At 41.4% G+C, this 15,197-nt stretch overlaps 2 protein-coding genes across 5 annotated transcripts in view; one reads left to right on the top strand and one right to left on the bottom strand.

The window, feature by feature from the left end:
- The window catches only part of LOC109938951 (solute carrier family 4 member 1 adaptor protein), a 104,625-nt gene extending 101,646 nt beyond the window's left edge, over positions 1-2,979 (bottom strand). The window contains exon 1 of one of the 2 annotated variants that reach the window (XM_048597412.1): positions 2,784-2,979. In XM_048597412.1, coding sequence (XP_048453369.1) covers positions 2,784-2,832 — 49 coding nt within the window. In that variant the 5' untranslated portion in view covers positions 2,833-2,979. Of the gene's footprint in view, positions 1-1,937; positions 2,005-2,783 lie in introns of those variants that run through there. The other variant, XM_048597413.1, reaches the window with a different exon arrangement.
- A 244-nt stretch (positions 2,980-3,223) lies between these two features.
- Positions 3,224-15,197, top strand: part of supt7l (SPT7 like, STAGA complex subunit gamma) — a 37,684-nt gene continuing 25,710 nt past the window's right edge. For 2 of the 3 annotated variants that reach the window (XM_020537237.2, XM_048597271.1), the window contains exon 1: positions 3,224-3,415. The gene's annotated coding sequence lies outside the window, so the exon portion shown is untranslated. Of the gene's footprint in view, positions 3,416-4,717; positions 4,784-15,197 lie in introns of all 3 variants that reach the window. The other variant, XM_048597272.1, reaches the window with a different exon arrangement.

The raw sequence follows: 15,197 nt of genomic DNA, 5'->3' as shown, positions 1-15,197 counted from the left end.
AATGCTGCTAACCTTGCTGAATCTCCCAAGCACTTTTCACTTTTATTTCATATCTCCAACATCCACAGTACGTTGTTTTTGTTGGGAAAGCTAGGCTTGGGGGACCATCCCTTGGGTCTACTTCGGAAAGACAAAAGGAGTAAAAGGGGAAAGGAGTAAATCAAACAATACCTTGAAGGTTAAGAGGGGAATAGATAACATAATTTAAACTTACCCAATGCCCATTTTGGATAGGACCAGAAAATGTGCATCCAAGGTAAATAAGAATGGAAAAAGACAGCGGCTGAGAGGAGACCTGATAGAGGTCTACAAAATTACGAGGCGCATATATAAGGTGGATAGTCAGAGGCTTTTTCCCCGGGTTGAAGTTTCAATTTCAAGGGGGCACAGGTTCAAGGTGAGAGAGCAAAAGTTTAAGGGAGATATGTCGGGAACATTTTTCATGCAGAGAGTGGTAGGAGCCTGAAATGCACTGCCAGAGGTGGTGGAAGCAGGCACATTGATGACATTTAAGAGGTATCTGGATGGTTACATGAATAAGGAGGGAACAGAGGACATGGACTGAATAAGGGCAGAAGGTTTGTTTTTTTTTTAAGTTTAGTCAGGGCACGATGATTGGCACAGGCTTAAAGGGCCAAAGGGCCTGTTCCTATGCCATACTTCTCTTTTGTTCATTTTGAAATTGCGGAGATGGTTGCTGTAATCTTGGGAGAAAATTTAAGTAATTTGGATAATATTTAGAGCAAGTGGAATGGATTTACAAAGAGAAAAATCAAAGAGAATCTTTTGATGAAGTTATTGACAAAGTTGATGAGGGCAACACTACTGACGTTGTGTATATGGGACATCTACAAATCATTTGACAAAGTGATATACAACACACTTATCAGCAAAGTTAAAGTTCAGAGAGAGAAAGGAACAGTAATAATGGGGATACAAAAGTGGCCGAGTGACAGAAAACGAAGTATTGAGGTATATGGAGCACAATTTCAAAATTTGCAGAGGAAACAAAATTTGTAAGCATTCTGAGCTGAGAAGATAGCAGTAAACTTCAAAAACAAATGGTCAAGTTGGTGAAATGGGCAAACAGAATTTAATGCAGAAGTGTGAAGTGATTAATTGTGGAAGTAGGAATAGGGAAAGGAAACACAAGATAAAGGATACAATTCTAGTGCAGTAACACAGAGAGATATGCAAAAATCATTAAAAGTGTCAGGACAAGTTGAGAAATTGGTTATTAAAGCATTGAGAGTCCAGGGCTTTGTAATAAGGAGCATAAAGAACGAAAGAAAGTAGGTTGGACAAACCTGTATAAAATACTGGTTTGGCTTCATGTGGAGTATAATGTCCAGTTTTGTTCACACTTAAAGGAAGATGAAAGGCAATAGAGGCAGTGCAAAAGTGAATTGTAAGAATGGTTTTAGGGATGATAAACTTCAGTGAGTTATTTAGACAAATGGAAAAGTCAGAACGGTTTCTCTTCAGAGTAAATAAAAAGAGATTTGATAGAGGGATGTAAACAAAGTAAACATAGAAAAGCTGTTCCTCTACGTAGATGGAATGAAAAGCAGAGGATGCTGATTTAAGATTATTAGTAAGAAATAATACAAAATTGACACAAGGCAAAACTTTATACAGCATATGGTTAGGAGCTTGAATGCACTGCAGACGGTGAAGTGGGAGAAATACTAGAGGTAATATTCTTATCTTCCACTGTCAATGTCCAGGGGAGCGGGAATTGGTATTTAATACTCATTAACCAGAAACTGATTCTGTCAGCCACATAAATACTCTAGCTACAAGAGGGAGTCAGAAGCTGACGAGTCCGAGGTCAGTAAATCACCTTCTGACCTATCTACTCTCTCTTTTCTTCTTAGGTAGTCCCTCACAACTCTAATCCTGAGGTTAATAAATAGACCAATATTGGATCCACAAACCTGGGAACAAAGGTGCAGGTGGTTGGGATGCTCAAGTTCCTGCTCCATCTGCTACGTACACTTGACCTCCATCTGGGACTGGGCTAGACACTCAAAGCAGTTGGCTCCTTTGCACTTGGTACTTCTCCAATTTGGGCTTTGGCTAGAAATTCCCACGAATCAGGGAGCAGCTTTTCCTCTGCCCTGCACTGGATCTGAAATGTTAACCCTTCCTTTTTCTCTCCAGGTGCTGCCAGACCTGCTGAGATTTTCCAGCAGTTGCTGTTTGTGTTTCAGAGTTCCAGTATCCAGGGTTTTTCTGTTTAAAAACAAAGTTGCTGGTAAAGCTCAGCAAGTTTGGCAGCATCTGTGAAGGAGAAAACAGAGTTAACGTTTCGGGTCCGGTGACCCTTCCTCGGAACTGTTCTGAAGAAGGGTCACTCAACCCGAAGCATTAACCCCGATTCTCTCCACAGATGCTGCCAGACCTGTTAAGCTTTCCCAGCAGTTTCTATTTTTGTTTCAGATTTATAACATCCGCAGTTCTTTCGGTTTTGACTGTAACCAGCGCCTGGATATTGTCCTGATACTAAAGTGGCCTGTCCTACCAGTGGGTTTGCAGGACTTTGTTCCAACTACCAGGCACAAGGCGGGGAATGTGATGGGTTGAAACCTTCTCTTTAAAAAGGTATCTGTGGATATGCCCACAGCACATGGACTGCAACAGTCCTGGAACTCAACTCACCACCACCATCACCTCCTCGTCCTCCTCAAGAGCTATGAGGGAGCGGCAACAAATGTCAGGCCTAGCCAGCGACACCCATGTCTTATGAGCAAATAAAAATAAACAATGTGAGGAATGTTTACCTGCTCCCGCCGCCGCCACCGGTTCCTCCATCGCTGGAACCTCCTCCATAGCAACGTCCGTCCCCTCCCCGACCTCTTCCTGTTGTCTCCAAAATGTTGGTTCCGGCTTGAGAGACGTATTTTAAATATGTAAAGTATCTTCCCTCCGTAATGAGCGGAACTCACCCCATCTCTCCCTTTCCTCCGACCACCCACCCACCGATCCATCGCATTTCGCCATTCTGGGGAACTTTGTAACGTCGGTGCGGGTCCGGTCTCGCAACATGAACGAAAAGTAATTCGCACGAAATGAAACTTGTTGGGACCGACTCAAACAGCGCGATCTATAAAGCCCCCGGAGGGAGGGAGGGAGGGGTGGGGATCATTTCAACGTGAATCCATCTAAATAAAGTTTTATCTACAGATTTTATGTATAATTTTGGTCGGGCAGCACAGTCGGGAGTGAATTTCCGGGGGAAGAGAATCAGTGTGAGACCGTCTCTAAGTAGCAGGGAGAAGGGAGACCTGGCTGTGACTACTAATATGTTGCAGTGAAATTAAAATAACTCGAGGATTCGTTTCGAGCTTCTATTTACCAAGTCTGGTCCTGTAACCAATTGGAGGAATACATCAGCAAAGGACACACATACCAGGTCAGAGCACAGGAGATGTCACCCTTATTATTATGGGTAGAATGTCAACTCTTTCTTCTACTTGCCCCCTGCCCGTCCAAATTCAGTATTCTCAGACACTTCTGGAAGTCATTCATTCCACAGCATCCATAAAATAAGGCCCTCATCGCATTATCAAGGAGGATTTCCTTTCTTTTTGTTTAGACACCCCTCCATTCAGTACTCTTAGACACTTCCAGGAGTCATTCACTCCACAGTACCCAGAAAATACCTGAAACAAGGCTCTCATTTAAAATCAAAAAGGATTTTGTTTCTTCTGTTTTAGAAACAAAGAAATGTTTAAGTCAACGTGGCAAAGCAAAAAAGGGTTAACATTTCAAGTCCAGTGAGCCTTCATCAGAATTGGCTACTGGACTGGAAACATTAAGTTTTTATCGCTCAACACATGCTGCCAGACCTGTTGCGTTTCTCCAGCACTTTCTGTTTTTATGTTTCAGAACCCCAGCAATCAAAGTTCTTTGTTTTGTGGAAGCAGGAAGGGCAATGAGGGGACAAGTTTCAGAGGGTTACTGGGAGTTAATTAGTGGCCTTCTACTGATGCTGGTTAGAATTGAAAATAAGAAGGACAGTTGGTGCTGGAGGAAGAGTGTGTGTGACCACGTATGTCTGAGGAGGTTGTAACTGTAGAACTGTCACAGACTGTTTTGAAGCCTAGAACAATGATCCTGAGGTCGATTACCTGGGTTTTATTTAAAAAGACTAGGGAGATACGGATGCAGGATGTTGTGAAAATTGCTGTGGCATTCAAACCTTTGTAGAGTTGGAGAATCTAGGCTGATGTTAGTAAACGTTTTCTCTTCAGTAATGAAACAGGGAATCAGGGTTTCGCAATAGTGAAGGAATGAGGGCAGTGATTCTACAGCGATGGGGGAGGAAAAGTCTTGAAAATGGAACATATTATAGGTAATATGTTTCCCATTAGTCATGGCAATACATTACCCCCTACACCATGAGCACTTTGCAGTAACTTTTGATGTGGCATCTTATAAGACTTTGGTTAGCTACACATGAGAGTATTACATTCAATTGTGATCGCCACATTACAGGAAGGATGTGGAGGCTTTAGAGAGGATGCAGGATGATGCCTGGATTAGAGGGTGTGACCTATAAGGAGAGGCTAGAAAAATTCAGGTTGTTTTCTCCGGAGCAGTGAAGGCTGAGGAGAGACTTGATAGAAGTCTACAAAATTATGAGATGTATTGGTAGGTCACATGCTGCCAGACTTGCTGAATTTCTTCATCACTTTCTGTTTTTATGTTTCAGATCTCCAGCATCCAAAGTTCTTTGTTTTGCGAAGCAGGGAGGGTGATCAGGCAGTGATTTTCAGAGGTTAGAATCTTATTCCCAGAGTTGAAATGTCTAGTAGTATGGGGCATGCATTTAATGTGATGGGCAAAATTTTTGCACAGAGTGGTAGGGATCTGCTACACATTTCCAGGGTTGGTGGTGGAGGCAGATAAAATAGGGACGTTTAAGGGACTTTTAGATCATCACAGAAATATGTAAGGAATGGAGGGAAATGGACCAAGGATAGGGAGAAAGGATTAGTTTAATTTGACATCCTGTTCGGTGCAACATTGTGGGCTGAAGGACCCGTTCTTGTGCTGTACTGCTCTGTGTTCTACCTTATCAAATGCCTTCTGGAAATCCAAATATGGGACAGCCATCAGTTCCCTTTTATTTCCAGCTTCTTCAAAGCACTCTAATAGGTTGGTTAAATATGATTTCCTTTCACACAACCATGTTGATTCCACATTTTTATGTTGAAATTATTTATGTATCCTACAATACGACTTAATAGCTTCTCATACCTTTCCTATGACAAGGGTTAAGCTAACTAGCATGCAATTGCCTGATTTTCTTTCTCCCTTTTTGAATAAATATGTTACATTAGCTATTTTCCAATCTAATGGAAACTTCCCCAAATCAAGGGACTTTTGGAAAATTAAAACCGATGTATCAACTATTTTACTAGCCAGTAAAATACTAGAAAGACTGTAGGATGAAGTTCATCAGAACCTGCGACTTGTCAGCCTGTAACTCCAACAATTTATTTTATATTGCTTCTGTGGTAGCTGTAATTATCTTTAGTTCAAGCTTCCCTTCCATTTCCTGATTTGCAGCTATTTCTGGGATGTTATTTATATCCTGTATGAAAATCAATGCAAAATACCTGTTCAATTCATCTGTCATCTCCTTATTTTCCGATATTAATTTGGCAGATTAACATTTCTTTTTAAATATTTATAAAAACTTTTGCTATCTGATTTTATATTTCTAGCTAGTTTTCTCTTGTACTCTAATTTTTGTCTCCTTCATATCTTTGCCTAAACATATGCTTCTTTTTGAGGTTTGATAGTATCTTTAAATATTTTTAGTTAACCATAATTGATGAGTGCATCCCTTAGAATTTTTCTCTTTCATTGGAATATAACTGAGTGGAATGATTGAATTTAAACTGGACAAACTATGCATGTGGCAAGCAGGAAAATGAATTAAATTAGAAGCTGAGGCACAAACATTTTTGCTGGAGCTGAAAGAGGGTGCCGTTGATATTAATGATTCTACTCTCAAGGAAAGCATTGGCTCGTCTGTTGGTAGTAGATAAGGAGTGGAGAATATAGACATGGGATTTTCTGGCAAATGTTGGGAGATAAAATGCTGGAAGATTGGAACCACATAGCGATTTGGCTCTGGGGTCTGTTCACCCATTCAGGAAGATTCTGACTGATCTTTGACCCAGCTCAAGATACCTGTCTTTGATCCAAATTCCACAATAACTTGGTTCATAAAAATCAATTGTTCTAAGATTTTAAATGGACATTTTACCAGAACCCAATGCCATCTGTGAAACTCTAGTCCAAATGTTTCCTAACATTGGAGGATGATGCGATAGTCAATGGTGCTAAAGGCATTGGAGAGAATAGGATCAGTAACAGCAGATAAGAGCATTTCCAGTATTTTCTGGTTCAATTTTACCAGAATGGAATGGGAGGATTAAAAGCTTGAAACATGTGTTCCTTTTTGGAAAAAAAGCAAATACAAGGAAGGAAAATTTTAATATGTAATAAATTTATGCATACAAGGATAGAATGCCAAAGTGCATGCTCTTAATCACAGGGCCAAGGGCAGTATATGGTCCTACAAAATACAATGATAAGTTCTCTGAACGAGAGGTGCAGAACAGTTGTGGATCACAACTGATGCAGGACAGGAATAGAATAGAATACAGTACAGAAGCATAGGAGTACAGTGAAAAGTTTTTACAATGGCTGCCTTTTAATGGTGTCATCTTGGGTACTTGTGATGTAAATGAGATGCTGCAATAAGCTACAGTGTACTTACATGGATAGAGGATTGGTTAATACACAGAAAGCAGAGAGTCAGGAGAAAAAAAACATTTCAACCTGACAGATTACGACCAGTGGACAGTCATAAGGAACATTCCTGGGGCCTTAACTATTTACAATCTATTTTAATGGATTTGGCAAAAGACAGAGAGCAATGCATCTAAGTTTGCTAATGATATAAATCTAGATGGGAATGTAAACTGTGATGAGGAAACAACGAGGATGCCAAGAGATAGAAGCAGGTTAATTCTGTGGGTACCAGATACCGTAACATGATGGCAAAGTGTGAGGTTATTGGCATTGCCCATAAGAATAGATAAGCAGGATATAATTTGAAAGGTGTGGATCTTGTAAGTGTTGATGGTCAGAGGGACTTGGCATACTTGCCCAAGGACCACAGAAAGTTAGCATGAAGGTACAGAAAGTAATTGACCTCAATTGCAAGGAGATTGGAGTACAGACATAAAGTAGCCTTGCTCCAATTTTGTGAATTTTTGTGAAACCACACTGAGAATGTTGTGTGCAGTTTGAATCTCCATATTTAAGGAAGATTATACTTGCATTAGACGCAATACAGTCAAGGTTCATAAGATTGGTTCCTTTGGTAAGTGGGTTGCACTATGATTAGTTATTTGGGTCTTTCTTCTCTGGGATTTAAAAGAATCAGAAATGATTTCATTGAAACATTCAAACTTCTGAAGGGACTTGACGGGGTAGATACTGAGGTTGATTCCTCTGATTGGGGAAGCTAGAAGCCATGTGCACATTCTCAGGATAAGTGTGTAATCATTTAGATCGGAGATGGGAGAAACCAATTTCCCTAAAGGGTTTTGTATGATTGGAATTCTGCACTCATGATAGAGTCCATCCTTGTATGTATTTAAGACTGAAATGGACAGAGTTTTGCTCCCTCAGGGGTTCAAGAGATATGGGCAGCTGGCGGGAAAGTGGGATTGAACCTCAAAATCACCCATAATTGTATTATATGGTTGCGGCAGGCTCAATGCACCTTCTGCTCTTACTCATATTTCTTAATTTACAGTTGCAACAGATCCTTGTCAGCATTGTGCAATTTAGGACCTGTGCCTTCAGCAGGTCACCATTTATATCCCTTAATGTTTGTCCAGTTCCCTCTGCAGTCACTTGTTCAGGTGCCTAAACCTGCATTGGTGAAAATTCCTCACAAACTTCACTTGCCTTATGGAAAAGGGGAAGGTTGAACCCTTCGGATAATTCATCCGAAGCACCAGCCCCAAACTGCTATGGCAGGAGTAGAGGTTCCCTTCTACAAATTAAACCCGAAACACCCAGAGAAGCTTGTCTTACTCCTCGTAATCTGTTAAAATTGTAGTTAAATTAAAGGAATCCCTGATACTCACTTTATAAGGAACAAGTAACAATTTATTTATTTCACCCTAACAGTGAATAAATTAACAGAACTATTAACCAACTGAACAATTCCCCTCTAACTCCTGCCTATTTTCTAATCTTATGCTGTTCCAACAAATACACGTCCCACTTACATAAATCCAAGTAATACGAAAACAATTCAGGTAGTTCTCCTATAATGCGATAGTTGCGTTCCTGTGCGACCTCACGCTCTTGAAAATCGCTGTTCAAAATTGCGTTATAGGGAGATCTTATAGAAAATTGCTATACCTGTACAGCAGAAAGTTTGCATTATCTAAACAGCATCCACTAATCATCAATAGCGTTACAGCCAATTCGTATTAATGAAACGCACGTTATTAGCAGAACTACCTGTAAATTAAAACTTAGTCTCTCATAGATCACATCGAATGTGTCTTCCGGAATGCTTTGCCTTCTCCACTGTCTCCCCAGCCTTTCTTTTGCTGAAGTTGCTGTCAGGGATTTTTACTCGATATTTTTTTCTCTGTGAGATCGCTTAGCTAGAAGTGCTGCGATACCTTTGGTGCTTTTTTTTTGAGACCTTAATGATTTTTGTGTGCGAGCTAGGTTTATTTCTCAGATAGCGGATTTGCTTTCGCTTCAGATGGCAGTTGATTCTCACCCTGATTTTCTAAAGCCCCCTTTTTATATACCCCCTATGACACATCAATTTCTTGTAATATGATTGGTTTCAGGTTGTCAAAGCTATCAATTGTAAATGCAGTTGGCTTTCAGTCACTGAGTGTTTGGTTTAAATTCATTGGCTGAGTTCAGCTTGATACAAAACATCAAAACAAAATTGTCTAGGGCCGAAACGTCAGCCTTCCTGCCCCCCTGATGCTGCTTGGCCTGCTGTGTTCATCCAGCTCTACACCTTGTTAAAACAAAATTGTTGTTTTGCCTGCCAACTGTAAGGCTTTTTTGAAATGTTTGTTTCAATATGGGGCTCTCTGTGCAAACTTACAAGCACAGACAAACCACAGTCTTCTAAAGAGACCATGTACTGCTTTTCCCCACTATTATTTTAACAAACAAATTCTAACTTCCTGCCTTCCAATTTCATGGATATTCTACACAACTTTGGAACACTTGCTATTTCCATTGGTTCAGTCACAAAAGATACATGAAAGACTTTTCTTTGTCAATTAGCTGATGTCTGGAAAGTGGAAATGCCTTCAAGCTTTGGTCTTTCTGAGTCCTGTAGGTAGGCATCACAGAATCTTTTAGGGTGTTATAGAGTGATACAGCATGGAAACAGGCCCTTCGGCCTAAACTGGTCCATGCTGACTATGGTGCCCACTCAGCTAGTTCCAGATGCCCACATTTTGTCCATATTCCTCTAAACCCTTCCCATCCAAGTACCTCTCCAAATGTTTTTTTGAAATGTTGCTATTGTACCTGCCTCAACCACTTTCTCTAGCTGCCCATTCCATATACACACCACTCTCTGTATGAAGAAATTGCCCCTCAGGTCCTTCTTAAGGCTTTCCCTTCTCACCTCAAACCTATGCCTGCTAGTTTTCAATTCCCCATCCCTGGGAAAAAGACTATGTGCGTTCATACTATGTATGTCCATCATGATTTTATATACCTCAATGAGGTCACCCATCATTCTCCTATGTTCCAAGGAATAAAGTCCTATCCTGGCCAACCACTCCCTATAACCCATGCCTACTAGTCCTGACAACATCCTCGTAAATCTTCTTTGCACACTTTCCAGTTTAACTATGTCTTTCCTATAACAGGGTGACAAAAACTGTACACAATACTCCAAGTGTGGCCTCACCAATGTCTTCTACAACTGTAACGTAACTCCTATACTCAATGCCTCGACTGATGAAGGTCAGCATGCTAAATGCCTTCTTCACCATCCTGTCTACCTGTGACAATTTATTTGTACTCCTAGGTCACTCTGTTCCACAGCATTCCTCGGGACCTTACCATTTGCTGTATGTGCCCTACCTTGGTTTGACTTTGCAAAGTGCAACACCTCACACTTACCTGTACTGAATTGCATTTTCCAACCCTCAGCCCACTTCCCCATCTGATCAAGCTCCCTCTGTAATTTTTGATAACCTTGCTTGCTATCAACAATACCTCCTAATTTTGAATCATCCACAAACTTACTAATCATGCCTTGTACATTCACATCCAATTCATTTATGTAAATAACAAATAACAAAGGTCCCAGCACCAACCCATGTGGCATACCACTAGTCACAGGCCTGCAATGCAAGAAACAACCTTCAACCATCACCCTCTGCTTCCTACCATCGAGCCAATTTTGAATCCAATTAGCTAGCTCTCCCTGGATTCCATGCGACCTAACCTTCACGACTAGCCTGCCTTGCGGGACCTAGTCAAAGGCCTTACTAAAGTCCAAATGGACAACATCCACTACCCTACCCTCACCTATCCTCTTGGTTACCTCTTCAGAAAACTCTAAAAGATTTGTCAGACATGATTTGTCAGCACAAATCCATGCTGACTATCCCTAATCAGACCTTTACTATTCAAATGTTGGTTGATCCTGTTTCCGAGTATCCTGTCCAATAACTTGCCTACCACTGATGTCAGGCTCACTGGCCCATAGTTCTCTGGCTTGTCTTTGCTACTTAAACAATGGAACAACATTAGCCGCCTTCCAGTCTTCTGGAATTTCACCAGTGGTCAAAGATGAAGCAAAAATCTCTGCAAGGGCCTCTGCATTTTCTTCCCTAGCCTTCTACAACATCCGAGGATGGACTTGATCAGGCTCAGGCGATTTGTCCACCTTAATGTGCTTTAAGGCTGCAAATACCTCCTGTCTGGTAATATGTATGCAGTCCAAAACGTCCCCACTTGTTTCCCTTATTTCCTTAGCATCCATGATTCTCTCCCCAGTAAACATTGAGGAGAAATATTCATTAAAAATCTCCCCCATCTCCTGTGGTTCCACATATAGATGGCCGTGCTGATCTTTAAGGGATTCTATTCTCTCCCTAGCCACCCTTTTAGTCTTGATATAGCTATGGAACCTCTGGGATTATCTTTAACCTTATCTGCCAGATCCATCTCGTACCCTCTATTCGCTCTTCCGATTACCCTCTTAAGTGTGCTCCTACACTTTTCATAGTCATCTAGGGATTCACTTCAGCCTGGTAGCTTAAACCCAGTGTTGCTGCCTTCTTTTTCCTGACCAGAGCCTCAGTATCCCTCAGAGATAGCAAATAACAGCAGATGCTGGAGTCAGACTCAACACAGTGTGGAGCTGGAGAAACGCAGCAGGTCAGGCAGCAACAAAGGAACCAGAAAGTCAACGTTTCGGGTTGGAACCCTTCACCAGGCTTGAGTTCTGATGAAGGGTCTAGACCCGAAATTTTGACTTTCCTGTTCCTTTGATGCTGCCTGACCTCTGCATTCTCCAGCTCCACACTGTGTTGACCCTCAAAATCTCTCGTCAGCCAGGATCCTTAAACCTGCCAGCTTTTCCCTTCACCCTAACAGAGACATGCTGTCCCTGGACTCTCGATATCACACTTTTTAAAGCCTCCCATTTGCCAGTAATTCCTTTTGTGTTGTACGCAGATGAAATTATTGTGTACTTCAGTGTGATGATGCTGTCACTTCAAGAAGTTATTTTGTCCTGGTTTTGTTTGAAGAGACGTTGTGAGGTGGAGGCGCAGAGCCATCCACCAGAACCATGAGAGTAAACAGCTTGGGAGGCCCTGAGTTTTTTTAAAATAGCCTGAATGGGTGTGGCCAGCTCTCACAGATCAGGATTTCTGTGTTTTGAGATTTAGCTTTAAGCAGAAGTTATTGGGATCTCAGCAGAGTTGGAAACTTCAGTGAACGTCTCCTAACTGCTACTCTCTCTGAACTTTCTCTTGATGGTTTTTTTTCTCCCTGAATTGGAAAACTGCATGTGACAATATCTGTCTGATTTTGCCTTTTTGCCAAGGGTTGTGTTCATGGGGGATGTTACTACGTTGGAACAGTTAATTAGTAATAGTTTGACCAGTCGCATTACATCTAGAACAGACACTTTGTATTTGCCTTTAAAATAAATAAAGTTAGGATGTAGGCTACTTTCTTAAAACATTTTGAGGGGGCCTGATCTCATCCATAACATTAGTTTGGAAACTTATCAGTTTTCTATTCTATGTTGATTGCAGGCTGTATTAAAATTCTCACTTGCCAATTCTCACAACCCATTCTTGGTTAAAACCCCTTGGGGCCCTTCTCTCAAACCATGTGCGTATGTTTTTTGTGGTTTTCTGCTGGAAGCATTACAGAAGGTATCCGTCTAATAGAAACCTGCAAAACTCCCAGCCAATAGCTGCAATGCCCAGTGCACAGCCCTCCTTGTGTGAGTACGCTCCAGAACAGCATGCATTTTGGTCTGGTTCTCAACACCTCCTTCCTTAATTATATGTGTCTCACTGGTACTCAACAATCCTTGAAAGTGTGCAGTAAAACATGTCTCCACGTTGTGCTGCTCAAGGTTCTATATGATTACAGAAATTTACAGCGCAAAAGGAGGCCACTTGGCCCATTTTGCAAGCTGAGAAAGAACTAGTTACCTAATTAAAAACTTTACAGCTTTTCATCTGTAGCCATATAGTTTACAGAATTATAGTGCAAAATACAAGTACTTTTTAAGAACAAAGAAAGTTACAATACAGGAACAGGCTCTTCGGCCCTCCAAGCCTGCACCGACATGCTGTCCATCACAACTAAAACCCCCTACCCTTCCAGGGACCATATCCTTCTATTTCCATCCTATTCATGTATTTGTCAAGACGCCCAGTAAAAGTCACTATAGTATCTGCTTCCACTACCTCCCCCGGCAGCGAGTTCCAGGCACCCGCCGCCCTCTGTGCAAAAAACTTGCTTCGTGCATCACCTTTAAACCTTGCCCCTCGCACCTTAAACCTATGGCCCCTGGTAACTGACTGTTCCACCCTGGGAAAAAGCTTCTGAATGTCCAGCCTGTCAATGCCCTTCATAACCTTTCAGACCTTTATCAGGCCCCCCCTCAACCTCTGTTGTTCCAGTGAGCACAAACCAAGTTTCTCCAACCTCTCCTCATAGCTAATGCCCTCCATACCAGGCAACGTCCTGGTAAATCTTTTCTGTACCCTCTCCAAAGCCACCACATCCTTTGGTAGTGTGGTGACCAGAATTGAACACAATATTCCAAATGCGGCCTAACTAAGGCTCTATAAAGCTGCAACATTACCTGCCAATTTTTAAACTCAGTGCCCCAGCTGATGAAGGCAAGCATGCCGTATGCCTTGTTGACTACCTTCTCCACCTGCGTTGCCACTTTCAGTGACCTGTGTACCTGTACACCCAGATCCCTCTGCCTATCAGTACTCTTAAGGGTTCTGCCATTTACTGTATATTTTCCATCTGGATTAGACCTTCCAAAATGCATTACCTCACATTTTTCCAGATTAAACTCCATCTGCCATCTCTCTGCCCATGTGATGAGTGTTTCAGATGAGGAAATGTGCTTTTTACAGGCAGTGATATCCAGGTCTCCACGGTCCTCTGGGTGAGCAAAGAAAATCTCTATTCCCCTCTACTTTAAATCTATGCCTCTGATTTTGACCTGTCTGCAAAAGGTAATACATCCTTCCCGTCCACATTGTCTAGGCTACTTAATCATTTCTATAAACTTGAGCAAATCTCCCTCAACCATCTCCATTTCAAAGAATACAACCATAGCTTATCTGATTCTTCCTTTATTACTAAAATTCTCCAATCCTGACAACAGCGACTCCAAACTTGTACATGCATCCTCTCCAATGTGATGTTTTCTTCATATAGTGTAGGAGTCAGAATTCCGTGCAACACTTTGGACGTTATCTGACGAGTGTTCGATACAATTCCAATGTAACCTCCTGTTTTAATCTCTGCCTTGGCTAATGAAGGAAGGTATATTGTATGCTTTTTTAACCACCTAGACTGCCTGTCCTACCCCTTTCAAGATCTAAGGACATACATCCCAAGATCCTTATGTTCATTTACAATTTTTCAGAATCACACCATTTGTTTTGTGATCCTTTGCCTTGTTTGTCTTCCACAAGTATATTATCTGCTACTTCTCTGAATTGAATTCCATTTACTACCTGACCAGCCCATAGATATCTTATTTCTTTTTCCATAGGCAGAAGGATTAATAAACAGAAGACAAAGTAGCAGAGAGGACTGAGACTTATTTACTCAGTATGTCACTATGATCTGAGATACTCATTCTAAAACGGACGGGGAAACTTTCAAAAAGGGAATCAGATAAATACATTCACGGGAAAAAGAAGTTGCAGGCCTATGGGGAAAGAAACGTGAGCGTAGGAGTAATCAAATAGCTTTCAAAATCCCAGCATGGTCACAATAGTCCAGATTGTGTGCTTTCTAATTCTATAATTGGCTCTGACCTCTGCATTCAATGCACCTCATCAAGACTCTGTATTGTGCACCAGTTAACACTTTAATCATGTAGCAGGCTGGCTCAGGAAATTTCCTTCACCAGGGAAGCTATGTGTTAAATTAAATAAGCTTTTATTAATTATCATCTCTGTTGGAGGCTTTTTCAAATACAAAAGCACAGAAATACCAGTGAGTGAAAGATGTGGTGTTCTGAGTTGAAAATTTGCTGCCTCTGGTCTTTAAACAAACTTTGAAAATTCAGCTGAGAAGGGATACTCCTGGATAGCTGGGCATGCTGGGTTTTGGTCAGGCTCTTTCTCTGAAATGTGCATTCACGAAGATAGGCCATTTACTAGTGAACATGTGTTTGTGTCTTTCTTTCTCTGTTCCTTGCATTTGGGTGGAGTTGTGGTGGCAGGGCTGGCATTTATTGCTCGTCCATAAGTTTCCCTGAGGACACAGTGTTAGTCCGTCTGAATGAATCCTGGCAGTGCTTTGGTTGAGATGACAGCTCATCATTGTGTTAGACAGGGAATTGCAGAATTCTTGCCCTGCTCTGTTGAAGGAAT

Source organism: Rhincodon typus, chromosome 5, assembly GCF_021869965.1.
Source record: "Rhincodon typus isolate 14 chromosome 5, sRhiTyp1.1, whole genome shotgun sequence".
NCBI classification, from domain to species: Eukaryota; Metazoa; Chordata; class Chondrichthyes; order Orectolobiformes; family Rhincodontidae; genus Rhincodon; species Rhincodon typus.
Note: the sequence above shows the minus strand (reverse complement) of the source record. Positions and strands in the feature narration are given on the sequence as shown.